This window comes from Branchiostoma lanceolatum, chromosome 11, assembly GCF_035083965.1.
Source record: "Branchiostoma lanceolatum isolate klBraLanc5 chromosome 11, klBraLanc5.hap2, whole genome shotgun sequence".
Classification (NCBI taxonomy): domain Eukaryota; kingdom Metazoa; phylum Chordata; class Leptocardii; order Amphioxiformes; family Branchiostomatidae; genus Branchiostoma; species Branchiostoma lanceolatum.
This window is the reverse complement of record NC_089732.1, coordinates 13,586,839-13,614,401: the sequence shown is the minus strand read 5'-3', so window position 1 is coordinate 13,614,401 and position 27,563 is coordinate 13,586,839. Positions and strand designations below refer to the sequence as shown.

Genomic DNA, 27,563 nt, shown 5'->3' with positions numbered 1-27,563 from the left:
AAGCATGTCTCTCCTTATAAAAGTCACCCTCCTTGCTTTTTTACCTTCATCATTATTTACTCCTTAAAGGCAACCAAAGCAATAGTAGGGCCTAAAATATGGAAATAAAAGAAATGCTGAAATCTAACCCCATTAAGAAAAAAATATTGCGTAATAACTTCATACTTAGAGCATTTTAAAACCACGCAAAAATGTGCCGTATGATGATCCCCTCACATCACAATGATGTATTTTTGCATGACGTACTTCACTATAAATTGTGATAGTGTTGTTTCAACTAATCATGTATAGAAATGACTAAATAAATTGACTTTCAAAATCGGATTTTTGGGCCCTAAAATTGCTTTGGTTGCCTTTAAGTGGTATTTTCTTTCTTTTCATCCCAAAAATGAAACTTTTAAATTGTTCTTAACGTACGATCAAAACTTCTGGACTGCCATGGTGGTTCGAGTAGCAGAGGAAGAGTGGCACTCATCATATATTAAGTCAAGTGAAGTCATCGCCCACTCTCGGTCAGCTAGCATCTAAGTGGATCCCTCTATTGCTGTCTGCTTGCAACTAATATACGTCTTAGACTTCATCATTAATATTTTCAGAGTGGATATGGCAATAGCCTTGATATTAGGCTACATATACAAATATCAACAGTAAAGTTCAACATCATAATCTGCCAGCAGATATCATAAAGTTCATTTACTGAGGGAAAGGCATTATTTCCCATGGCTAAAACATCACAAAGTTCAATAAACCGAGCTGAACCGAATTGAACAATGGTGGGCAGCATCAGCGTACTCACTCACCAAGTTCTTCGTCTGTACTGTTGGTGCAGTTTCTTTGCAACCTGCACGGTGTCGCCTATGAGAAGTGAGGACAGATAGATTATAAAGGGTACTAGTACATTGTACTAGGAGTAGGAATAGCTAGCAATCAGCTTTTATCACATTCATAAATAACATGTCACATCATGATTTGTTTTTTAACATATCCTGGGATTTGGTTTTGCATGTACTGATCATAATTAGGATTGGAATCAAACAAAAATACACTAAATTGGAAAGATTTGCAGTCGCCGAATATTCTCTCAATTGAATTTATTTCAACTTCATCTCAAAATTTACTGCAGTGTGGCAGCATCAAGAGAAGGGGCCACCATAAAAGGTTAATGACCTTAAGAGTTCAAGGGTCAGCGCCAATGGGGGGCCGCTAATGTATCCTTGAGGTACACTGAAACCTCCATTAATCCAATTGCACAAATCAATCATCCTGTCAGCACAGAGGCTGGGGTGCCGAAAATGGCCATAGGGTGGAACTTAAGTCTTAATGGATGAACATTGCCAAGTGTATGGAGCGGAAAAAGTGGCTTCTGGGTGTAATAAAACTCACTTGTAAACATCCCAACTGAGGGCTTTTGCACTTGGCAAATGCACACTGTTACATATTTCATTCTGGGAATGTATACTGTCACATATATATGTCAGAACAGAGATTGCAATCTGCCAGAATCAGCGATTCTGTAGAGATCCAAATCAGAGACTGTAAATTTAATTCTATTTGATAACTTCAAAACTTTTCAACTTTGATTCATGTCAGTTTTGATTAAAAAATTTAAAGGCATCCAGAGCATTTTATGAGGCTTGAAACTTGAATAAAAGAACTCCAATTCCTAGTCATTCCTACACACAGTAAGTTTCAATAACACTTTACCTTAAGTTTTATACATCAACATTAAAGGAGCAAAGATAAAATGTCGTTGTGTGGTGAGAACTGATAGAAAATCCAAGCCCTAATAGACTGATCGTGACTGTCCATCACAATTAGCGGTTCGACCATTGAGAGAGTGACTGCATGTGCGTCACATATTTGCATTTTTATTTTTTAATTTTGCATTTCTACATTTTGACGGATGTGGGCGGGGCTATGGTAATGCGTTCTATTTACACTAGGCGCATGAAACTAAAAGATCACCATGTACCTTATTTTTGTGCCGCTTTTGAAAAATTTTGATAAGAAATCCACACGCAAATGTGGTAGACAGTGGCATTAAAAGTCAATTTCATCAATATTACAGCAACTAGAATATTTCCAGTTTTCAAGCCTCATAAAATGCTCTGGGTGCCTTTAATGGTTTGACTTGAAATTTAGGATTTCGTAATGAGAGACCATCCTAACACATACATGTACTATAGCATCCTGATCAGAGACTCTGTCCACAGAGACTCCAATCAGCCTCTGTGCAAGTGAAATCAGCCATTCTGCTAGATTGCAATCTCCAGCCTGATGTATAGACATGCACATGTACATGTATAAGCCTAAGGAAAAAGGTGAAGGTCCTTAGAATGGTCTACATCAATGAATGGCATGAATTATACTGAATGTGTAGCTTGTGGCATCGTGTGGCGCAATCGGTAGGGTGTTTCGCTCACAACTGGGTTCGAAACCACCGATATGCCCCGATGTTGTGCCCTAGGGAAAGGCACTCTACCCAACTTTCCTCACTTCACTCAGGTGTAAATGAGTACCTAGCTTCGGTTAGGGACGTCCCTCAGATAGGATGTTAAATGGAGGTCCCGTGTTTGAGGAGAGCCACACCTTGAGCATGTTAAAGAACCCACCACACTTATTGAAAAGAGTATTCCCGGTGTGAGTGGTTCAAAACCTACAGTCCTATGACCGCACATGGGTTCGCCCTTAGTAATAGCCTTCGGCTAGTTGGGCAACCCTGGCATGTACATGCTGAACCAATAAATAGATGAATAAATAAAAAGTATGATGATCACCATACACGGGAGACATTGTGTCCATTGTGTCTAAAATAAAACGGTTCATGGCGAACTTACCTGTTTGATAGTAAGGATATGTTTTGTTTGCAAAAGTATGATGATCATGTGTGTCTGAAATAAAATGGTTCATGCTATACTGACCTGTTGGATAGTAAGGGTATGTTTTGTTTGCCAGTGTGAAGGGCTTCTCTACTTGTTGAAAGACATCCTGCTGGAAAGCTGTGTGGTTAAACTTCTTTCCCTGCAGATTTGGAATATGAAGAGATTTCCATTGATATTTCTCTAAAAAAAAACATGTTTCAGTAACTTTTATACATCTACATCTACATTGCTAGTACCCCCAAATAGCCCCTTCAGGGGCAACGTAGGGGAGGAGTTGAGGTCTCGGGCTAAGGCGGGCAGGCCTCCAGGATACTTGTAACATTTCATCATTTCATCCTTGGGAGGGGGTGTTGCGCAATCCCTCGCTGTCAGGCACTGCTTGTCAGTTAGGTGAGCCTCTGATTGTAATGAGCACAATTATAGTCAGGCAGACGCCTTGGTAGATTATTTGTGTGCCCATGGATACAATGTGTATGTATTGTTTGTTCATATGTTCAATACAAGAATGTACTACAGAGAGGCACCAGCCCTCCTTAACGGCCTTGTTCCAAAAGCCCCCGTCACAAATAATAAATTCAGCTCGGCCGACGTGTTGGCGAGTTTCAAATGAGCATTTTCGGCCGAATTACAGCTGACGTCCTGTCAATGACGCGGGCTTTGGGCAATTTTTAGAAATCAAATTTGATCCAAATATTGGCCTTTTACAAGGTTAGTCGATTCTGACTTCGTCCATGTCCAAGAGATGGCACCATCTCATGGGGGATTTTTAGTTTTCAGTGTCCGACGGATGTCGGCCGAGATTTTCATTGAAAAATACGGTCGACGCTCGGGCGAAAACATCCAGAGGCTATAGTTACCATTAGAGATAGACAGAAATTCACATTTCTTTCCTCAGCGCACACTTACAGTGTTCTGTACACCACTGGCAGTCTAGTTGCTAATGCTATACAAAAGTTGATGTGAATAAAAAATTTTTTGATAAATCCTTAGTGAGTGCAATGTACATCAAAACCACTAGATGGCAGTGTTGACCATACCAAATGTTCATATAAACATGTCCAATATAAATCCTTTAGCAAGAAAAATCATTAGTAAGTGCAATGTACATGAAAACCACTAGGTGGCATTGCTGACTGTACTAACATCTTACCTCCATCAAGGCTGTTGTCAAAGCTGAAATCATGAGAGCCCACCGCTCAGAATAGTAGTCAGCGACCAGTCCAGACCACTGTTTGTTGGCATAGTCTACAATCTAAAACAAAAATCACACTTGCTAGGCTCAATAGTAGTTTCATTAACACTTGTTGTTCGTGAGTACTATCGTATATATGGAAGAAAACTCTACTGGTATGAAAGTACAGCCTCCACTAATAATTTTCCCCCAGTGTATAATCCTTATGATTTATGCAGAGGTTTGAATCGAAATAAAAAGAAATTCAGAAATACTGCAAGCATCAACTCACACATTGAAAGTCCTAATTAAACATTGAAATTAATAAAGCTAATAACTTTCAACAATAGCACATCAAACAGAAACCTCAATATCAAAGACACTAAAATTTTACATACCTCTCCATTTGGACCCCAAAGAGTAACCTGGTTCCTGGCATTAAACTCATAAAGTGACCTTTCCTGTGTAGAGATCAGATAGAACAACAGTATCTTCAAGTTCAGTTGCAAGTGAATTAAAATGACATACTGTAATTCACTTTAGGCCACGCTAATTTAATTTGATGCTATTTGTTCAGTTGTAAAACTCAATAGCCACTAAAATAGTTTATAAAGGCCTGCACACACCTAAAAAGTGTGGTCATATTGATCATATTATTAAGTTATAATTTTTTCATTTATTAAAACTATTTCTCAATATCTATCCATATATTACATGGCAAAAGGTAATTTTGTTACTAAAATTATAGTACATGTACTTATATCAAAGAAAGGGGTACATTGCATAAAATGAGCCATACAAGACTGAAATTTGAATAAGCCTCTTATTCTTATAACCCTTCAACCCAGACCATGTGCCAAAAATTTTATATTTATTTTTTTTCCACCCTGTCGCTCAAATTTCTTTCTGAAAAAATCCGAGAAGCAACAACATTAAATTGGTATGGTCTTACCTTCACGGTAGCAAAATTTCATGGTGTAAGGAAAATGGACATTTTCACTGAACTTTAACTTCACAGTGACGGCAAGTGATTTACAAAACAGATGTGTGAAGGAATCACAAATAATAAAAACAGGTTTTTTCACAGTGATGTAAGCTCATGGTACAGAGGTGACCGGGAAAACAGTGAACTTAAAATTACTGTGAAAGAAACAAGAATTACAGTATGACCAAGGATGAGACATATAGCTTGATTCTGGACCAAGTCACCTGATTGTTTGTGGCCAATGATTTTGCATCTTTAATCCAACGACCCAAAAGAAAGTTCTGGTGGGTCGCCAGAATCCTGTCCATGTCTGTGAGTGTCTGCTGAAATACTCCAGCTGAAACCCTAAGGTAAGACATGAAAAGGGACAATGAAGCATTTAAAACGAAATCCACATATGGTAATTGGCTATTTAATTGCTATTGAAACCTTTTCTAGCTGCCGTTTCTATTTCATCCTCTTTGGTCAACGTTGTATCAGATATCTCTTTGGACACAACTTTATAAACCTATATAAGAGATATTAGCCTTAAGCAGTGAACATGACCTTAAACATTCTGCAGATGTGCTTGAAAAGGCTGTCATTCTAAAACAGACATTGCTGAGACCTTTATTTGATACCAAATGTTCTATAACATCAAAGTTACATTTTGTACGATTTGGCAATTTTCTAAATCTATATCCTAGATTACATATGATTTAATACCAATATAAATAACAAAACAGGACATATCTGTGGATGAATTATATGTTACCTGAATTTGTTGAGGTCTCCAGTCTTATAAGTCTCCATAAGGTCTTGATAGTTAATATAGGCCCATTCTTGCAAGGCTTGCCGAGTGATATCCACAAGATCATATCTGTGAAATACAACATTATGAGAATGTAATCAACACCATTTAAAATAACCAAACTTCAAGCTTAGATGACATAACCTTAAATTTATCCCTGCTGACTTTGCTTGTTTGTCTGTTTGTTTGTCTGTCTGTCTGTTTTTTTTTTTGTACTGCATACTTTGTTTGTTTGTTTTTTTGTACTGCATACTCTGCCTGTCTGCCTGTCTGTCTGTCTGTCTGTCTGTCTGTCTGTCTGTCTGTTTGTACTGCAGACTCAGTAAACCACATAATGGTGTAACTGTAACACACCAGGTCTGTACTGAACAGTACAATCTGCATATCTGGACAGATTTAGCTATAATTACAGTCAACCACCTCCAGTCACAAGTCACATCAAAACAGTCCCATCCATTTTTGCATAGTTCATCCCACCCTGTCCTGAGCAACACCAGCAACCATTTTTCCTCACGCAGTCCCTTGAGTGGTTGCTAAATCCAGGGTTGTCTGTACTTCATGCAATAAAAATTATGAATGGTAAGTCCATGTTGGGGAAAAGTTCAATTATCGAATCGAGCAAAAGGCATGTTATGATTTGTAACTGACCTGAATGAATCCAGCAGCCCAAGATCATTTGAAGCGCTGACAAAGTGGTCCCATGCTGAAAATACATCTTCTGGTTTGTACCAGGACTGTGGAAGGAAAATAATCAATCCTCGACATGATGAATATAACATGACACTTGATAACCAACCAACTACAGCAGAATTATGACATTATTATTGGGTTTTTTATTTAGTGAGCCACTCACCCTTTGAGTTTTGTGGAGTTGAGGACGTTTCACAATAACAGAGTCACAGTGGTCTTTGAACCCCTTTTCACAGTCGTACACACTCCTCTGTGGACATACAAAATTAGGCAGGCTCTATGTACATTCTGTGTAATAAAATATGACAATGAACGATAGACATCCTCATAAGATAAATCAATCAACTGTGAAATTTCTTTTGCAATGTCAGAAATATATTCGTTGACATATTTTATAACAACTTTCTTGTATGTAACGTTGCATGACAATGTTATGAAATATCCCATAATACTTTTCTGTGAAAAATACTACCTAACTATAATCTAATACAAATTCAAAGCATTTTCAACACTGAATCATAGTGATAACACACCAGGAGGATCTGCCACCCCAACGAAGCATTGGAGTTCTTCACCCCATACCGGGACCATGCATAGTCAGACGCCCTGAAACAAAGGCAAGCAAAGTTAAGAATTTTTTCTATTCTCTTGAATGGATGGTAGCTTTTAGACATAACTTATGCTACTGAGGTACTTAACATGAAAATATATGAAAGTCATAATATTTGTCACGGTGATAATGTTAACTATTAATACATTACAAGTCCCTGTGCATCAACTTGTTACATCAGTATGCTAGAAGACTGAAGGCTAAAAATAATCATACTGATCTCATAGTACAGTAGTAGTAGTAGTCGACTGTAGTAGTAGTAGTAGTACATAGTACAATACAGTTCATCAATACATGGCTTCCCTTTTACTCACTATTCAAAAACTTCATGTCATATGATCATGATTTCAACAATAGGAGATATTCCAACAATGCACAGTTTTGAATGATTCTGCTTGAAAAGAATTTTAATCCTGTGCAAAGTAGCTCATGTCAACTCTCCTAATTCCACAAGGAATTCCTATAAAATAGTAAATCTACAGAGATTTACTAAACAGCATTTAGTAATCCCCGAGGTATGCATACTTCAGATATCCAGGCGTTCAAGGCAGGCTTGAGAAGGCCTCCATAACACCAATATTCTTAAGCATAATGCAATGGTCTTAGGGTACCCAATGGAAATATGAGAGTTGATGTTACCACCCTCTTACCAATTATCCATGATTTGTACAGGCTGCGGCATCCATGCCACTTCGTTCATCAGTTCATACATGACGTAGTTCTGGTCGATGCCTTCCGGTGTCAGACCTGTTCCAACCATCGTACTGCCCAGATACGTCCTTGCGAGAAACGAGCCCTGGGGTAAAGAAAAACATGTCTTGTTAAGTTATGGTGGTGCTACTTGCATTGTTTATCCCAAAAGTTAAATTTGATTTTCTTCCAAATTCAATTTGTACATTGGAAAAGTTGTAGTTATGGGTACAAGCAACTGTTAAGTTACATACAATCTTATATCATTCAGAGAAAGTCTATCTAAAGCTGTACCAATTCAATTTGTCAGTTCTTGGATTTTAACAAATGATATTGAACTAAAAAATTAACATGTACTATAAACATATTGTGACTTGGAAATCTGTACATTGATAAACACAGTGTTTTGATGCCTTTTTTCAGAAATATGTCTGATCAAGACTTTTCCAAAACATCTCAGGATTTTTTAGGAAATTTTTGAATCGCTTTGATAAAATCTCAAGATTTTTTTTCTTTAAAGGCCATACCAATTTAATTTCTTGGTGATTAACGGATCTTTTTTTTAAATCTTAGCACGAGGGCATCACTAAAACAGAAGGCTGGGGTGAAAACTTGCACCTGACCCTGTTCACACCCTGAAACTGTGTGCACCAAAGTAAAAACATTCCTCGGAGATTGTGTTTTCATGTTGATTTTCCAATCTAGCATTTTTCTTAAAATTCTGTTAAGCAAGAAATTAAATTGGTGTGGCCTAAGGACTGTAACTGCTTGCCTGGTTGACAGTGTGGATGGTGCCATACATGCCCAGGTTCCCCCCAAAGTTATGCAGCATGCACCAGATGAAGGGTTGTCCATAGAAGGAGTCGGTGGTGTTGTACACAGGCTGGACCTCACCAAACAGGTCCAGGACAATCATCTTACCCTGGGGAACACATGGGAACACATAGAACAGTAGCTCAACAACAGGTCCAGTACAACCATCTTACCCTGGGGAACACATGGGAACACATAGAACAGTAGTTCAACAACAGGTCCAGTACAACCATCTTACCCTGGGGAACACATGGGAACACATAGAACAGTAGTTCAACAACAGGTCCAGTACAACCATCTTACCCTGGGGAACACATGGGAACACATAGAACAGTAGTTCAACAACAGGTCCAGTACAACCATCTTACCCTGGGGAACACATGGGAACACATAGAACAGTAGTTCAACAACAGGTCCAGTACAACCATCTTACCCTGGGGAGCACATGGGACAACAAGAGAAATAAGCTCCACAAGGGGCCTAGATATCAACATAAGTACAGAACATTTAACCTGTATTTACACACGCTCTGGGGGATGGCGGTTACAGGACCGGCTGGCCACTAGGAGTGCGATTCGTCAGGCTACAGAACATTATATTCCATCTTACTAGTTAATAGGATGTTTTGCACTTGTATTATTGTCATAGTGAAAAAGAACAAAGTTCCTTGCTACAGTGTATGTAGTTATAGTGACACAGAATAATGTTGGTGTACCTGCATAATTATAGTCATGGTGACACAAAATGATGTCCTATGGGTTCATATATGGTACTTTAAGTTATGGTGATGGAAAATGATGTTCTGTACTTGCATTGTAGTCATTGTGACAGAGAATGATTTTAATGAAAGCTTATCTGTGTTCAACTTGGTAATAATCATAATATATTATGCTAAATTTTCTTCCAACACTAAGGTATTCACGGATCGAATTTTCGACGACCACTGTCGCCTTGTTCAGGATCAATAATGACCAATCACTGCCGAACGTAAACTCGCGAGAGTTACAGACATGTGATTTTATTGACACCTGTCATTACGGATACGTGACGTTAGCAATTGGTCAAACGTGCCTGGAATACTGTGAATACCTTAGTGTTGGCATAAAGTTTAGCATTGTATTAAGACGTGGGGTCGTGTGGCGCAACGACAGAGCGTTCGGCTCAGAACCAAGAGGTCCCGAGTTCGAATCCTGTCATGTCACCGATCTTGTACCCTTGGGAAAGGCACTTTACACGATTTCCCTCACTCCACCCAGGTGTAAATGGGTACCTGACTTCGGTTGGGGAAGGTCGTATTGAGGTCACCTGGTGGCGCCGAATGGCTGCCGCCCAGACCCTTGCGACAATTCCACACAATGCAAGTGTGGATAAGATCATCATCCGATCCGGTATGTATATGTTGTATATTATGTGAAACCTGTAAACCCTGCATCAATTCAGCGCTAGAAAGGCTGCCATTGCGGGTAATTTCTGACCAATAAAAAAAAAAACTAAAAAAACAAGAGAATAATTTTCTGTGCTTTACAGCATTTCTCAATCAGAAACTATTTTAAGACAAGCACTGTTAAGACAAGAACTGTAGCTTCTGTGGATCACTTTGAATACTTTTATCACCCAATAAGGCCACACCATTTTGATTTCTTGGTTAACGGAATTTTTGTTAAAAATGCTAGATCGGAAAATCAACATGAAAACAGAATCTCAGAGGAAAGTTTGTACTTTGGTGCACACAATTTCAGGGAGTGAACAGGGTCAGGTGCAAGTTTTCACCCCAGCCTTCTGTTTATAAATGATGCTAAAATTAGAAGAAAAAAATCTGTTAACCAAGAAATTGAATTGGTGTGGCCTAATGCAGAACTGCTATACCTGTGGAACAGACTGCAGTAGAGCCTTTGTCTGCGCAGGCTGCCAGAAATCTCTGTCACTAACAAACAGCCAGCCCTGCATCAGCCTATGGGGGGAGAAATAAGCTTCTGGTCAACAAGTGGCAAAAAAAGAAGGACAGCATAGAACACAAACTTTTTACTGAATCCTCACATTTTGTTATTATACATTATAGTTACAGTATCACATGTGCGATTTTTATGCATCATTGTATTTGAATTTTTGAATTTTTGAATTTTTGAATTTTTGAATTTTTGAATTTTTGAATTTTTGAATTTTTGAATTTTTGAATTTTTGAATTTTTGAATTTTTGAATTTTTGAATTTTTGAATTTGTATCTATCGAAAATGAGAAAATTCATTACACTGGGTCAACCAAGGCATCTTTGATCAGATAGAAACGTTTAAGAGCATCCCTTGAACAAAACTACACAAAAGTATCAGAAAGAGAAGAAGAATGAATATGATATCAGCGGTGATTACCATATGGCTTGAGGATCTCCTGCTAACATCCCAGCAAAAACTGCAGCTCCAGACTTGGTGAGGTAGCTTGGGTCACTGCAACACAACAGACACACCAGTCAGCAAAGCCCCCTTGTGGAAATCTTCATATTGCAAGTTTTCTTTCTATGTTTGATTTGATTTTGATTTGATTTTATTTGACTGTAGGAAAGTACAGCCAGGACTACCCAACTAGCCGAAGGCTATTACAAAGGGTTAGCCCTGGGAACAGTATATTCAAAGTTCAATACAAACTTTCACAAAGTGCGCATGCGTCAAACACACACATAGCGGCGGACACAGAACACAAAGTAAAATTACATCGAAGAAACAAAATTAACAAAAACCATCACAAGACTGAAGCGCATATGGAAAAAAAATGCACAAGACTAAGCTATATATAAATCCTTAACAATGTCAAGCCAAAACTTAGGATTATATTACATACTAGGTTAGCAGATTATACAACATGTCATCTAATACTTGTGGGAGGTCAGTCAATTATTTACAGAGTATTTGTTGCCGAGTGATGTACAGAGTTTGTTTTTGAAGGAGCTGACAGTGAGGGATGTGCGGATATTACTGGGAAGAGAGTTCCAGAGTGAGATCGCTCGACTAATGAATGTTCTCTGAGATCTGGTAGTTTTGCACGTTGGAGTAGTCAGGTGCTCACTGTTCCTTAGGGGATAGCGGGAGTTGGTATCAGGCGCACGTGTTTGGGGTAGCAAACTCTGGAGATGTGGAGGGCAGCGTCCATTCAAGAGTCTGTAGAGAGTCACAGTTGTGTGAAACTTGCGTCGGTACTGGAGTGATGGTAGTGAGAGTTCGGTGTAGAGACTTTCGTAGGAAGGATACGGTAGCCCGAAGTGTCCACTGATGATTCTGGTAGTCTGGTATTGGACAGATTCCACAGTCCTGTGGTCGCGTTTGGTAAGACCAGACCAGACAATGTCTGCATACTCGAGGTTTGGCCTTACGATTGTCATGTATAGTCTAAGGAGTAGGTCCTTTGGTATCTTCTTCCTCAGAGCACATAGCAAACCAGAAGATCGTCTAGCCTTTGTAGAGATGATGTCGATATGGTTTGACCAGGAGAGGGTATTTGTGAGAGTAACGCCGAGGTGTTTATGGCTGGTGACAACTTGCAATATGGTTCCACCTAGGGTCACGGGAGGAATCGGTCGAGGAATGGCGCGTGTCGTGATGAACATAGCTTTACACTTGTCTATGTTGGCTTCAAGTTTCCATTGAGATAGCCAGGTAGACACAGAGCTCAGGTCTCTGTTCAGTGATGCAACTACATGTTGGATAGAGTGAAGTGTCGTCGGCGAATAAATTTGGTTGGGATTGTATACAGCTAGAGGCAAGGTCGTTGATATAGAGTATGAAAAGCGTTGGTCCGAGGACAGAACCCTGTGGTACGCCGGCTAGGGGAGACTTCCAGTCTGATGCCACTCCCTGGATGACCACTCGTTGGTGTCTCTCGGACAGGTAGCTGGAAAACCAGTTGTGCATGGATCCACTGATTCCATACGCTCTTAGTTTGGATAGCAGTCCTGCGTGCCAGACCTTGTCAAATGCTTTTCGAAGGTCAAGGAATACGCATCCCACAATCTCTCCGTCATCCATGGATTCAGTCCATTCCTCTATCATTCGAGCCAGCTGTAGCGTAGTGTTGTCAAGAGGTCTGAATCCGCTTTGGTGATCTGTCAGTATTGGATTGACATGTGCCGTTAGACGTTTGTTGACAAGGGTTTCTAGAACCTTTGATACAATGCTAAGTAGGGATATAGGCCTGTAGTTGTTTGTTAGGTGTCGGTTTCTGGCTTTGTGGATGGGGGTAACGTTTGCTTTTTTCCACCCCGAAGGAACTTGTCCAAGGAGGAGGGACTTGTTGTACAGCTGAGTTAGAGGTCCTGATATAGGATCTGCTACTATTCTATAGGCGAAGGAGTTTGGGAGTGATATTGTCGGGACCACATGACTTTCCGATTTTGAGGGCACATAGTTGTTGTTGTACCTCATCAACTGACAGCTGAAGTGAGTCAAGAACTGTTCCAGGGATGGCGGTAGGTTGGAATGTTGGGGTTGGGTCGTCTCTGGCAGGAAGATCTGTCTGTTGTATGAAGAAATCGTTCAGGGCATTGGCCTTTTCATCTGGCGTTTCTAATATAACTGACCCGACTTGAAGTGCTGGGATACCCGTTGTTGTCTTGCCCAGTGCAGATTTAGCATACGTAAAGAATCGCCTGGTGTTGCCACTCTCCACATCGTTGACAAGGTCCTCAATATATGCTGCCTCGGCCCTTCTTGTTAGGGAGGTCACAAGGTTCCTTTGTTTTTTGTAGGTAGCCCAGGCTACGTCTGTATTTACCCGTTTTGCTTTGGAGTGGAGACGGTGTTTTCGACGGATTACTTCTCTGACTTGTTTGTTGGAATGTATCCATGGCTTTGCTGTTCTGGTAGTCGAAATGAGTTTGTGGGGGATGTGCTGTTTGCAGATCGCAATGAACATGTTATACCATGAATCCCAGATGTCGTCCATAGAGTCAAAGATATAATTAATGTCCCAAGGTGCGTTTTCGATGTGTTCATGAAGAGCCTCAATATTTGCTTTGTCATATGACCAGACGAGTCGTTTTCCGCTGGGCTGGCGTACTTTCAGATTAAGTGCGGTGACTGTTGATTGGTGGTCAGAGTCACCAAGAGGAGCCAATGTGCCCGTCTGGTAACACATTGCTGGATGGGAGGTTGCAATCAGGTCAAGCAGGTTCCCTCCACGGGTCGGTTCATGAAGCAACTGTTCCAGTCCATGGTTTAGGAATATATTTTCTAGCTGCCGGCCTGGGTTGTCAGTCGTGTTGCTGCTTAACCAGTTGCTGTTCTTCGCGTTGAAGTCGCCCAATATGACTTTAACAGCCTGGGCTTGGTTCGTGGCTTGCTGCACTTGATCTTCAAAAAGACCATAGAACGTGTCATCTGAAGATGGCGGACGGTATGAACAGTTGATTAAGAACTTGTTATTGGCTTTTGTTATTTCGCACCAGATGGATTCTACGGCGTCATTTTCTAGATCATTGCGCCTGGCGCAGTACAAGAAATCACTGACATACAATGTATATCATGACACCACCTCCGTGTCTGTTTCGGTCTCTGCGGTACAACATGTATCCTTCCAGCTCCACATCTTTGTCTGCAATGTCGTCACTTAGCCAAGTCTCGGTTATGCATATGATAGTAAAATGCATTGAAGACGACCATGACCTGAGTTCATTTATCTTGGGTAGTAGGCTTCGAGCATTGAGTTGTACTATGGTCAGTAGGTTTTTTGACCGAGAGTTTGAGTTTAATAACAGTTCCGCCATGTCTGACGTGGGATTAGGAGGTAAATTATGGCCTGGCGTTGGAGTCATAGGTTGGGTTTTTACATTGTCTGTTACAGGTCGCAGGGACATGGCGTAAAAACAGAGGACAAGGAGTGAGAACCAGAACATTGTCAGTGGGTAGTTGAACATCTTGTCAATTACTTAGCGCCCTTCAGCTTCTTTCCTTTCTTCCGTTGGGAGGAGGAAGGAACAGCTTTTTTCCCTGGGATCTTGGGAGATACCCCAGATTTGTCGGAAGGGACCCCGGTAGCGGTCACATCCGACGTATTTTCTGCTTCTTTCTTTACCTTTTTTCCGTTCGACTTTCCATTTCATCTTAACACAGTAGATTCAGAGTCGTCGGACTCGCTCTGGCTGGGTGAGAGAGGTCGTTTGGACCCGTTTTCATCGTCTGAGGAGTCATCTGCGCTGGGATCACCCGACTCGCTCAGATTGAGCTGGGGACCCTCTACTGGCGGGGTATCCTCTGTAGTGTCATCAGACATCCACTCGTTGTCCTCTTCATCTGGAAGGGGATGAGACTGAGGCGTTTCTCCCACTTTCTTGAGGTTGGTCTGCGTTTTGTCGGACTGGAGGTCGTCGGCTGATTGGATAACCTCCATGTCCTCCGTATTGGACGTTCGCTCGTTGTCTCCTTCTGCTGGAGGAGGCTGAGACTTCTGGGTATTTCCCATCTCAGTGATATTTTCCTTCTTCTTGGGGCGAGGTTCTTCCTGGGTCGAGGGGCTTTTAGTTTTCTTACTTGGACTTGGAGTTTCACCGTGGGTTGCTGTCTCCTTTACTGATCCTTTTTCACTTGTTCCATTTGACACCTTTTCTGATCCAGAGCCATTCTGACTATTCGGCTTTACCTTGGCCCAGCTGGTCGTGATGTTCAGCCTGTTGGCAAAACTTAGCTGACACGCCCGAGCGGAGTGACCTTCCTGCCTGCAGATGTTGCACCTGATGTCCTTGTTACAGTCAGCTGCATCGTGGCTTATCCTTGGCTGTCCGTTGTATCTGAAGGTTACCAGCTCACTCCCAATCCGGATGGAGTTGGGAATGTGCTTGGTCATCTTCATCCGGTACTGCCTTGTGCCGTTCAGGATGTTGGGGAACCCTTGGTGCGCATGGGTCTGGAGTCGGCTGTCTTGCACTGAACCAAACTCGGTAAGGCGGTGACGGATAAAGTTGTCGTCCATTTCCACGGGTATACCGAGGGCCGTCACGATGGTCAAGCCATTACCGTAAAGCTCAACATCCACTGTGGGGTCAGCCGCAAGCACTGGACTGATTTTGGCCAGACATGCTTGCGACTTGAAGGTAATTTCGCACGCCCCTCTGTGTTTTCCCTGGATCCCTTCGATGTCTGTCGGATTCACGCCGTGTTTCGCCAGCAGATCAATCACATCGTTGAATTTGGCATCTTCCTTCTCGATGAAGGTAACTCCAGCACTTCGTTGTCTCGTAAATTTAGACAGAGTTGGCATCTTCAATGCAGGCGTTTAGCTAGAGAGCCTTAACAGTATACCAGATGTCGGGGGGTTACGATCGCTGGTCTGCGTGCTTGACCCTGCTAACAAGGGGAGGAGACGAGACTGTGACAGCTGGGGTCGCGGTCCGCGTGCCTCGCCCTGCTAAGCAGGGGAGGGGACGCTTTCTTGACAGCCGGGAGATACCACTATTATTGTTTTGCAGGGGTGTTGGCACACTAAACAAGCCAGGACAATTATTTTAGATGAAGAGCCGATCAGGAACGTATGATCAGAAGGACTAACCTTGGAAGCAGAAAACTAGAACGCAACACAACTGTTCTCGGCAGCCAGGAGCGGGGAATCAGGAGTGGTACTGCGAGCCGGTCCTGCAACGTGAGACGGGTGGGATGGAGGGCCTTGTGTGGCCGAGGCCGGTCCGAAAGAGGACGTCGGTGGTCGAAAAACGTCCACAGTTCAGTCAAAACTGAGTGTATGGACAAAGTTCAACCGCCTAAGGGAGCTCAACGATTTCAGAAACATTCCTCAACCGACATCACACCAAATGATCCAGCATATCCGCCAAAAACCGACGGAAGAAAGTACTCCCGTGGCATGGACCCCTCGGACACGTGTGCTTCCACTGACCCCTACTAAATATGTGCTGTTTTGATTATACCAAGGAGATTGTCTATATGACCGCCTTGGTTATACTATTCCTATAATACATTATACAAGACTACAGTAAATCCATGTACTTTTTCAGTGTTTTTATTTTGTGAAACGAGCGAAAAGGAGGTTTTTGCGGTGTTTTAAATTCATGGATGAAATAATTCTGTCATACAGTAGTCATGCAAGGGAGACATATTTGGAGTATCATGAATTCCTAGTAGAGAGGTCACCACAAAAATGAAACCACTGCAAATGTTACAATGTTTACAGTATATAGAAGATCAAAGATTTCACACCTTGACTTGGGCCGCATCTCATTAAATGTGTCTGCGTTGTAGATGTGGTTGGTACCATTAAACTCTTTAATCATCTAAAAAAAAAGATAACAATGTTAGTAAACTAAATACTTGAGAAACAGGGGAATGAAACGTAACTTGTTAGTCTTCTAATTTCTGGAATAGCTAGAAGTTTTCATTTGCCATGTCTTAATAATTATACACTCAGACAGATGCCTTAAGTTACTAGAGTTGAGGTGTTCAAACACTCATTTTCCGCTGTAACTATCGTAGAATGAAACTCGTTGCCACCAAGCAAGGAGGTTATGCACCTAGTGCTATAACAGCATGCTCATTAGATTGTTTTAAACAATGCTAGATGTGACTTACAAAAGTCTGTGACAAAGTACATGTAGTAACTATAGTTCAAACAAAAGAGAATGCTACGTACATGTTACTGTAACACATATTTGAAAAAAAGTAATATTTGATATTCACATACTAGATGGCTAATAAAATGGAGCACAAACACAATACCATTCTAAACAAGCAAATAAAAGTACAGTTGCTTGTTTGTTTGTTTGTTTACCTCAGAAATAAACATCCCTCCGATGTGAGAAAACAGCGGATCTTGGGGATCCAGCAAATACGTGCTGGAAAAAGAGGAAGTAGCAAGTGTGAATAGTGATGTCATCCCCTGTGATTGTACATATGTAAATACTTTGCGTTTGGGAATGCATATCATTAAGTATAAGCAGCAACACCTGTGCTGCATTGCTATGTGAACCAGTCAGAATTGCCTTGCGGAAGGTCACAGATGGTCACCGAAACGTCGGTGGAATGAATCTCTTGGTTGGGTAAAAAGAGTCTTCTTTATTCAGTAAGTGTGAAGTTAACACTGTTACATCATGCAAACTAGCCTCCGTTGCAGACTCTGAAGCGGCTTTTTGGGGGGCTAAATAATACACTTTTTGCAGCCACCCCGTAACTATCAGCCATCCTGTAACCATCAGCCATGTCACTGTTACAGGATGGCTGATAGTTACGGGGTGGCTGCAAAAAGTGTATTATTTAGCCCCCCAAAAAGCCGCTTCAGAGTCTGCAACGGAGGCTAATGCAAACAAGGTTGTTCCCGATCATATTTCAAGACAAAGCAGACAAGTCAACATAAATCTGCCACTTTACACCACAGAGTGAGTGGCAAGGTGGTTCTGTGGTACATGTAAGGGTTGTTGACTTGGAATCTAGAGGTCCAGGGTTCGTATCTCTAGCATGCCCCAAAGTGCCTTTGGGGAGGCACTTTACACCTATTTCTTCACTCAACTCAATGAAAATGAGGACCTAGCCCCAGTTAGGGACGTCCTCTCAGATGGGACGTAAAGCAGGTCCCATGTTTGAGGAAAGCCACACCTACAGCATGTTAAAGAACCCACCACACTTATCAAAAAGAGTAGCGGTCCTTCCCGGAGTGAGTGGATCAAACCTTACTGTCTGGTCTTACACAGCTTGTACTTACTCTACAAAACTGGTGTGTTATAATGCCTAAAGGCAGTTTACCTGTTATTTGAAAAACATTTTAGTTCAGTCATATTTTCACATTTAATTTAGTAAAAATGATGTGCTCCTACCAACAGTATGGGTCTTTAAATCTTCCCCACTGAAGTCTGGATACAGCTGCCTTAGGGTAGAGGCTGGACAGAAAAAAAGTCATCATCATGATGATTAGATTTGATCCAATTATCCAATCACGGAACTGCAAGAATTCAGTTTTACAGAATTTGTCAATGTTTTTTCAATCATCAAAAATTATGATAACAATCATTATGAACGCAAGCAAAACTATATCTTTCTGTCAGAAATCAACAACTATCATCCAAAATGTATTTCTCTAGTGTAAGACATACTGTACTTGATAATAATAAGTTAAAGAAATATACTTAACAAATATTACAGAAGGACTATGCATACTTATTATAACAACAAGCTATTAGTATCATCATCTTAATCCATTTTTATTTCAATTCTGGAGTTGGTCTTGGATCTAGATCTGTGGTATGCATTTTCTTACATCATGAATCCAATAAAGTTGATAAAAAAAGCATTGAAATCTTTTCAAAACACCCCTAGGTCACACTAATTTAATTTCTTGGTTAACAGAATTTTTTTTTTAAATGCTAGATTAGAACGTCAACTTGAAAACAGAATCTCAGAGGAAATTTTGTACTTTGGTGCACACAATTTCAGGGGGTGAACAGGGTCAGGTGCAAGTTTTCACCCCAGACTTGCTAAAATAAAATAAAAATCCGTTAACCAAGAAATTGAATTGGTGTGGCCTTAAGTTGATAAAAAAAGCATAGACATCTTTTCAAAACACCCCTACCTTTTAATAGCTGCAGGAACGTGCCCAGCGAAGCCTGGTAGGACGGGTATCATACCGAAGTTCCTCATCCTGGTCAGGATCCTGTGCTGCAGTGCCAGCTGGCTCTGGTGCCAGGACGGGGGCAGTGGGCCGCCCCACCCACGGATGTTCCCCATACGGGCCCTGGGGAAATGATACCCGCATGTCACTTACACCCACTTTCCACTAGGACAGCGACCCTGCTGCAACCTCGCTGTGACCAAAAATTTGACAAGATTGCTTGACAAATTTCATAGGTAGAAAATAGATCTCTTTATGCTTTGCCTGTTTGTTTTGTTGTCTTTTCAGTCATACATTTGCATGATAAAATGAAGGGTCAAACAAATGAAATTTGCTTTACAGCAAGGTTGCAGTGTTGCAATGATTGTCTAGTGGAATGAAGGCCTTAGTCGTCATCACACAGTATATAGGAGAGTAAGCAAGCTTAAAAGGACATTTTTGGCAGCAATATTACCGTTGTCTGATCACTGAGCAATTTTGGAAGATGAAAACATACCCCAGACCAACCCTACAAAGTTAGCTGAATGAAATAGCCCTTACTTACCATGCTAGGAATGCAGGACCACCGAAATGCTCGTCTAAATCCTTCTGAGTGAAGCCAAGACTGAGGTACACCTGTCATTGACAAAAATGGAAAAAAAATCTTAACCTGCACTGAATGTCATTATAGTTTATCAGAATTGAAAATAACTGTTCAACAAACCACTGTTACTATTATTAATAAAGAATAAGACAAAAGTAAAATGTATCAAAACAGTTGCATGGTCTACATATGTATCTACGTGGGTTGTTAATCCATTTTCTCTTGAGTATGGTATTGGACGGTGGAAGTCATCTTTCTCCTTCCACAGCCTTTTACCTCCCCAACGAAAGTCAGGTACCCATTTTACACCTGGGTGGGTTGAGTGCCTTTCCCAAGGACACAACATCCAGCAAGGAATGCCAGGAATCAAACATATGACCTCTCGATCCCGTGTCCACTAACCAAAGCATTCAGCCATCAACCACACATGTCTATTCATGTACACTAAAAAAAATGGCAATCTTGTTTTTTCTTTGTTGAAGAAATGAAGAAAAGTTGTCTTCCAGAAAGAAAACTATTTTGTGTGCAAGACTTTGAATAAGAAAAAGTCAGTGAGGGCATTGATCTTTTCTTAGAATTTTTTTCTCTGACCAAATTGTTTTTCTCACACTTATGTGACTAGGAACCTCTAGTTAAATTTTGTTACAATTCTTCTTTGGTACAGAATTTATATCTATACTATCCTACTAAAAACGGCCACATTAGAGGAGCCATTGGGTGCAGTTCACTTACCCTCTGCCAGATGGCCTCCTGTCCATTAAAGGCCAGTGGGAGGTTGATACTACTGAGTGCCATCCTACTAAAGCTTGGGTGCAGTTCACTTACCCTCTGCCAGATGGCCTCCTGTCCATTAAAGGCCAGTGGGAGGTTGATACTACTGAGTGCCATCCTACTAAAGCTTGGGTGCAGTTCACTTACCCTCTGCCAGATGGCCTCCTGTCCATTGAAGGCCAGTGGGAGGTTGATACCACTGAGTGCCATCCAGTCCAGGTGCCTCTCCCAGCGAGGCCAGTCCCACCACACAAACGAGTAGCTCACCGTACACACATTCTGGTAATAACGATACCTGCAAAAGGAGTGATTTTTTAGTCTGTATACTGGAAGAAGCCGACACAGCGAAACCGGTCGTGGTAACAGGCTGAATAAAACTTGTAAACAGGAACTATGCGGCTCCAAAGGTGTTACTGAGGGACGACTGCAGTGTGAAAAATGTTGGCTAGCTTGAGGAATGAATCTTCTCAAAAAGGAGTGATTTTTTAGTCTGTACACTCGAAGAAGCCGACACAGCAAAACCGGTCGTGTTAACAGGCTGAAAAAAGTTGTAAACGGGAATTATGCAGCTCCAGAGGTCTTAAAAATGTTGGCTAGCTTGAGGAACGAATGTTCTACTTAATATGATACCTGCAAAAGGAGTTACAAATAACTTCACTCTCATAATTTTCGACAAGTGAGACTGTATTTCAAAACATTCCTTTGAGAAGCAAACAGTGCATTATCAGCATGACTACACAATTGCAAGATATTATAATGTTGTTAATATTATTTGCTTCTAAATTGAATGTTTTTGCAAGTCACTGACACGTGATCATACCACTTTTCTTTACTGTGCGTAATAGGTCTTCTTACTTGATTGTATTGCCTACCTATTTCTGTAAATGCAGAAATGTTTGTGGTGGTTTTATGTTTGCGGTTTTCGCGGCGACCGTTTCATCGCGAACTTAAAGCCACCGCAAACATATTTGTCAAATGCTGTAGCAGTATGTGGCTATAGAGCTGCCGCGAACTTAAAACCACTACGAACACTCCATTTTCACCTTAGCATGAAATAAAAACCATGCGAACTTAACTGCATTTACAGTATTTGGGATGCAGTCTTTGTATGTGATCCCTACGTAGAAGCATTGGTGTCACAGGCACTTTAGATAAACTGTATCCAAGACAGCTGGTTACAAAACACACCTGTTGCTGGTAACTATGGTAACAGCTGGGCTTACAGGTGGCAGGACACCTGGCAGGTTCACCTGTTGGACAGTCCAGGACACCTGGCACCTGGCATAGTACTTCAGGTAATGGTTGAAGCCGTGTGCAGCTGCAACACCTGTCGTACCGCGGATGACTATCTTACCATCTATGGTGTTCAGCTTTGAACAAAAACATTGGTTCAGAAGTTATCATTGAGTACGACTCACAAGAATACTACAACTAGTACAGTGTATCACTATAGTTACAGGTTTGCGTAGCAAAACCTTTGTTGGATCTGTTGGCATGTGTGGTGGCCGCCATCTTAATTTTGTGACATCGCAGGGTAGCCATACCATTTCATTGGGAGGGGTGTTTTTTGGGGTCGCTAGCGTTCTCTCTATTTATAACAAACTGGCACACAACTGTCACACATTCAACTCAAATAAAAACAAAAATTCATTACCAATTCATATTTATAAAAAGACCCAATAATCACTAAACTAACAATATGATAGCAAACCTGAAGTATATGTAGCACTAATACTTAACTCTAGTTATCTCCTTGTATCTATCTTGATACAATTGCAACTAGCCTTTGGGAAAGAATTTGCAAATAATTTATTCTTAATACTATTTATTGATGAAAAATTATAAATCGATCATTACTAGTAACTGTCTACCAAATCCTACATGATAAGGGCAGAATATTCAAAACCCGGTGGCCAAGCAGGTGCTACATTTTGGCAAAGTATTCTAAAGTCAAAGTAGAGGATGTAAAAGAACAATGATTGAAAGAAAGTATTGTTCAATAAACCATGTGTTTAGTCATTTGTGCAACCTTCCTGACTTAGATTTTATAACAACTTTTTTTGCACACACTTGCATCAGTTTTGAGGACCCAAAGGATGTCATCCATATAGTACTTAATCTTATGTCATACCTGGGCCTGATACGGGTGTTCCGGACCGTGTGATAACTATCCGGATCACATAGGGTTCGGGAGTGTTATCACACAGGCTTCCATGGAATATTTCGAATGCATTTCGAGCGCGCCGGTTGCGCCGCCGTCGGAAATTCAAATACCAGATTCGGAGGTTAGACTCAAAGTCGTTACCGTTTCTTGTTCAAGGACACAAAACTCCCTCAACTTCTAGCGCATACCGAATTGAAATGTGTGTTTTCTCGGGTGGGTATGATCAAGGTATGACATAAATGAAATACAACACGTTGTATTCCGCATCACCCTCGGTCCCAGCCCTCCCGCGGGTCGGATCGCCCTCCGGTCTACGGCCGTCGGGCGATCCGACCCGCGGTCGGGCTGGTACCTTGGGTGATACGGAATACCCCGTGTTGTATTCTATATATATCAGCATGGAAAGATAGATCCGAAAGATAAATTCAAAAGTGGACAATGGATATTGAACGACACATACCTGGAATGCTTCTTTACCAGTAGGCATAAAGGAAGAGTCCACTGTGACACTGAATTCACTAAATCTGTTCCCAACCGTTCTGAAGATCATATCCTCTACTGTCTGCTGTTGGGTACCATCATCGACCTTAGTGCGTATGTGGTCTAACGTTGAGAATTCTGCAAAGTGACAATAACAAGGCCAAAATTCAACTTAGGCCCGCTTTAGACTTGCCACGCTTTAACCGAACTGAGTCACTTTAACCGTCCTGTGTCGCTTATCGTTACCGGTCTAAAGAGGAAATTAGCATCATAGGACGGTTTTTCGTGGAACCGACCCAGACCACATCTCAACCCCAGTCTGCGCCGCTTCAGCGGGGGGCCGTGACGGTTCCTCTCTGTGTGTAAAGAGAAACCGGCTCTGGCGACGCTTAGGAGGTGATGATTATGATATGCTAATAAGCCTTCGGTAGCGATGGAAGCATATAAAAAGAAATCCTCATTCTGAAACGTTTGCGCAATTGTCATTGAAAGTTGTCGAATGTTTCAAGTGCAATGGCCTGCCACCAGTGGCTGCTTCTTTGGTGTTCTATGACCCGATCGCACTGCGCTTCCGCCCGTAGGTCTAAAGACAACCAAAATGGTATCAAACCGGTTTGCATCGGTATAAGCGTGGCAAGTCTAAAGTGGGCCTTAGCAATAAAGTCAAGACTTCCCGTACAGAACACTCAGAGGACTGATAAAATCTCTGGTCTATGTGGACAGGTTGTCAATATAGACAGGATTCTTAATGATTGTAACGATGGGGAAAATTACATTGTATCTAAGGGGCCGCAAAAAAGTGGTCACAATGGCCAGGTGGTCCTAAAAACTACATAATAGACTCACCTTTGGCAACAGTCCGACTGAAGAAGAGGTGGGTGAGAAAAATCACTCCACAACATCGGAGCGCAGTGCATGTCATCATTTCTGTAGGAAATATGTTAATAACAGGACATCATCAAGCGCATACTACATGCAAGGAGGTTCAAGATTTTAACTTTCTAGCTACATGTGATGAAAATATTAATATCAATATTGACAGTCCAAACATTCTTATTGAAAGGAAAATCCTGTCAATAGCGCAAAGGTACCCGGGTCACGAGTTCCTCACTGGGCGCCGAGTAATGAACGCGTGAACAAAGTGGCGTCGTCACTGGACGTCCAGCACCGAAGAAAGTTCATCACTAGAAATCCAGTAACGAACGGCTTTATTCCAGTGATGAAGCCCCCTCGGTGATGGAATTCCAGCACTGAATCTTGCCTCGGTGCTCGGTTTCCAGAAATGAACTCCGCTCATCACTCGGTTTCTAGTGACGATCCCCGCTCGTCACTCGGGTGCCAGACAAGTAGGCTCGTTCATCACTGGTCACCAGTAACGAAAGTCCCGCGGTCACCGGTTCCGCACTAGATTTACCAGTGATGATGAGTGACTCTCTAGTGCTGGAAGCCGAGTGATGACATTATTTCGTTAGTGGCCTTCCAGTGATCACGTCCTATTATCACTGGAATGTTCAAGTGCTAACTGTTAGACAATATTTTGTGTGTATTTTGAGTCGATGCCGTTAAGCCCCCGTCACAAATCAACAATTTAGCTCGGCCGACTTGTCGGCAAGCTCCAAATGGGGATTTTCGGCCAAATACGACCGATGTCCTGGCGATTCCACGGGCTTCGGCCCTATTGAAAGATTTTTCAATTTATATATTAATGAACTGAGGCTAAAATAACACTTGACTTTCTGAGTTTTTCCCCCACAAAATGACTAGTTCAAAGTCCACTAAGTCAATATAAATCTGCGTCTTATGTGGGATTTATGATTTGGTGTTCGACGGACGTCGCCCGAGCCCCGTTCAATATGTGACGGGGCAGGTTTTCAGCGAAAAATACGGTTGACGCACGGGCGAATTTGAAATCCGGCGAACTTCAGGCGATCTACAAATTCGGCCGACGCTGGCATGAATTGTGACGCCGGCTTTACGGCGCACTACAGTAAGACAAAGGGAACCTTTATACATTTTTTAATTATCGATTTTTCAGTTAACATTTGTCGTCACTGGTTTTCCACAACGGGATATTTGTCATCACTCAGGTTTTCCAGCCCCGCAGGCACTCTCATCTCTCGGTTTCCAGTGATAACTCAGGGATTTCCAGTAACGAAGTCGCCTCATTGCTGGACGCCCACAGATGACAAAACTTCATCACTGGAAGTCTAGCGATGAAGGCACCTTCGGTGCTGGACACCGAGTGATAACTGAGGAACCCGTGACCCCGGTACTTTTGCGTCAATAGCACGAAGATATTCGTATCGACAGGGACATTCTAAAAATAGAACAAAAAAAGTTCTGCGTTGCCCAAAAAAAAATAAAAAAATACCGACGGGAAGGCAAGGGGGAGGGGGGCGTCAAACTTTATCGTCAAATAAACTTCAGTCTAATCGCGTAAAAATCACAAACCACGAGCTTACCTGTCATGAGAAGTCTTCGTTCTATAGTTGAGAAGTCTTCAGAGAATGGAACAGACCGAGGTTTGGAGGTTACCTAGTCTTGGTTTCCTGTCCCTGGTTTCCTGTCCAACAAGCCACGGGATTCCGACGGTGTGTTTTGGGGTCAGAGGTTACTAGCGGACACTGACATCATAAGCAGTTCAAAGTTCATAGGGCAAATTGGCACATATGTTTGCATCGAGATGAGCGTGCGGAACTTACCCGTTAACTAAGGTATTGTCTAGGCTAAAGGATAAGATTAAACCCTAATACCATACATTGAAGGCCGAGACTTAGTGACAGGATTGTCCTGTCAATAACTAAACGTTTTTGATCTCCTGTTTTTGTTTGGTCCCCCTAAAACGTCCTTGGTCTCCCATGTGCTCTGGGTGCTTGGGCAGTGAAACAAATATTAGGATCATGGTTACTCTAAAGGCTAAAGGTAACTAGTACAGGAAGCTAGGGGTAGTTACTTGGGTGTCTTCATAAATCATCTATAGATACAGCCTGGTACATGCGAGATTGAGATGATGACCACATCATAGCAGTCTCACAGCGACATCTATCATGTACTGCTAGTACTGCAGTGCGTCAGCAACATGAATAAACCATGTTTCTCAATCTTTCCTTTCTCCAATAAATATGTGCGACTGCATAGAATACTAATAGTGAGTATGGAAGGGGGCATCAAGATTGAAGCATTGGCCAATCTTTTTTTGTTGTTGTTGTTGTCCTTGTTAAACGTCTATTTATATATTAATATATCCCTAGGCGTGGTCTCTTTAACGAAAACATCTATCCACTTCCCCTTAGATACATTTTGAAACATCCCATGTTCCGATGATGCAGGGCCTATTCAAAATACTTCTAACCTTTGGCCCCCAGAGCCTAACGACTATTAGACACGTTAATTACACGTCTCAAAACGTCATTAAAAGATGCCAATCCACTGATAGCCCCCGTCACCCTGCACAAATGCGTAATATCACCGTTTTCCAGTCATCGCATTTGGCAACCTTTTGCTCCTGTGTGGGCTTCCTATCAGACGTGACGTAAGTTCCAATTATTGTGATGAAAATGTGATCATGATCAGTTCCTTCACTGTCTGCATGTTAATTACATTCCACAAGAAGGATATGTTTTTGGTAACATTTGTAATTGTGTTTGCTTGTGGTTTAGAAGCATAATGTATGATGAAATTCGGTAGATGATATCAAAGGAAATAATTCCATTTTGGGCCTCCTGGCATCTGTCCTTGGTACTGCAGCAGAACATCCACTTTGTTTCTATCTTGTGCTCTGGTCATGATTTCTGTGTGGTAGATAGCCTTTGTGCTTGGTTGACATTCATAATCATATATATTGAAGTTTACTGATAAAACTAAAAGTGACAGAAGTTCGTTGATAAAAGTGACGTAAGTTTAGGCCTTCTAGTAGCGGGCTTTGGACCTGCAGGGGCATTTTAGTTGTAGGCTATGAAACAGAATAAAGGAAGGGATAAGTGGATTTTTCACAAATTGACAAGTCGTATTCATCAATATTTGCTGGAATGATTTATATAAATTTTCTCTTATTGATATGTAATCTGAAGATTCATATGAAATTTAGAATTCTGTGAAGTTTTTCTACAATTGTTTGTGAAATTTCAGTGTTGAACGGTGGAAATGCTGATCAGCAATTTCTAGGGATAGTCTTCCTTTTGAGGGCTCTTCACTGAAACTTTCATTCTTGATTATAACATACATTGTCTTGTGAAAGTTGTGTTTGTTTTTTTCATTATTATTTACATCTATTCTGGGACAGTGGGACCTATTCCTTACATCAATATATACATTTGTAAATGTAGGAAAAATAGGAAATAGCACACG

General features: G+C 41.5%; 1 protein-coding gene across 1 annotated transcript; it reads right to left on the bottom strand.

The window, feature by feature from the left end:
• Positions 1-128: 128 nt before the first annotated feature.
• LOC136444277 (alpha-N-acetylglucosaminidase-like) lies at positions 129-24,138 on the bottom strand. The gene is made up of 22 exons (XM_066441792.1): positions 24,063-24,138; positions 23,197-23,354; positions 21,761-21,942; positions 20,720-20,867; positions 19,763-19,833; positions 19,180-19,341; positions 18,428-18,490; positions 17,389-17,452; positions 16,821-16,894; positions 10,998-11,072; positions 10,498-10,582; positions 8,591-8,740; positions 7,779-7,924; positions 7,052-7,124; positions 6,682-6,768; positions 6,477-6,562; positions 5,793-5,897; positions 5,263-5,383; positions 4,452-4,514; positions 4,033-4,134; positions 2,922-3,021; positions 129-855 (listed from the first exon to the last, which is right to left on the bottom strand). The coding sequence occupies exons 1-22, from the start codon at positions 24,136-24,138 to the stop codon at positions 797-799; spliced, it is 2,250 nt and encodes a 749-aa protein (XP_066297889.1). The 3' UTR covers positions 129-796.
• Positions 24,139-27,563: the final 3,425 nt, after the last annotated feature.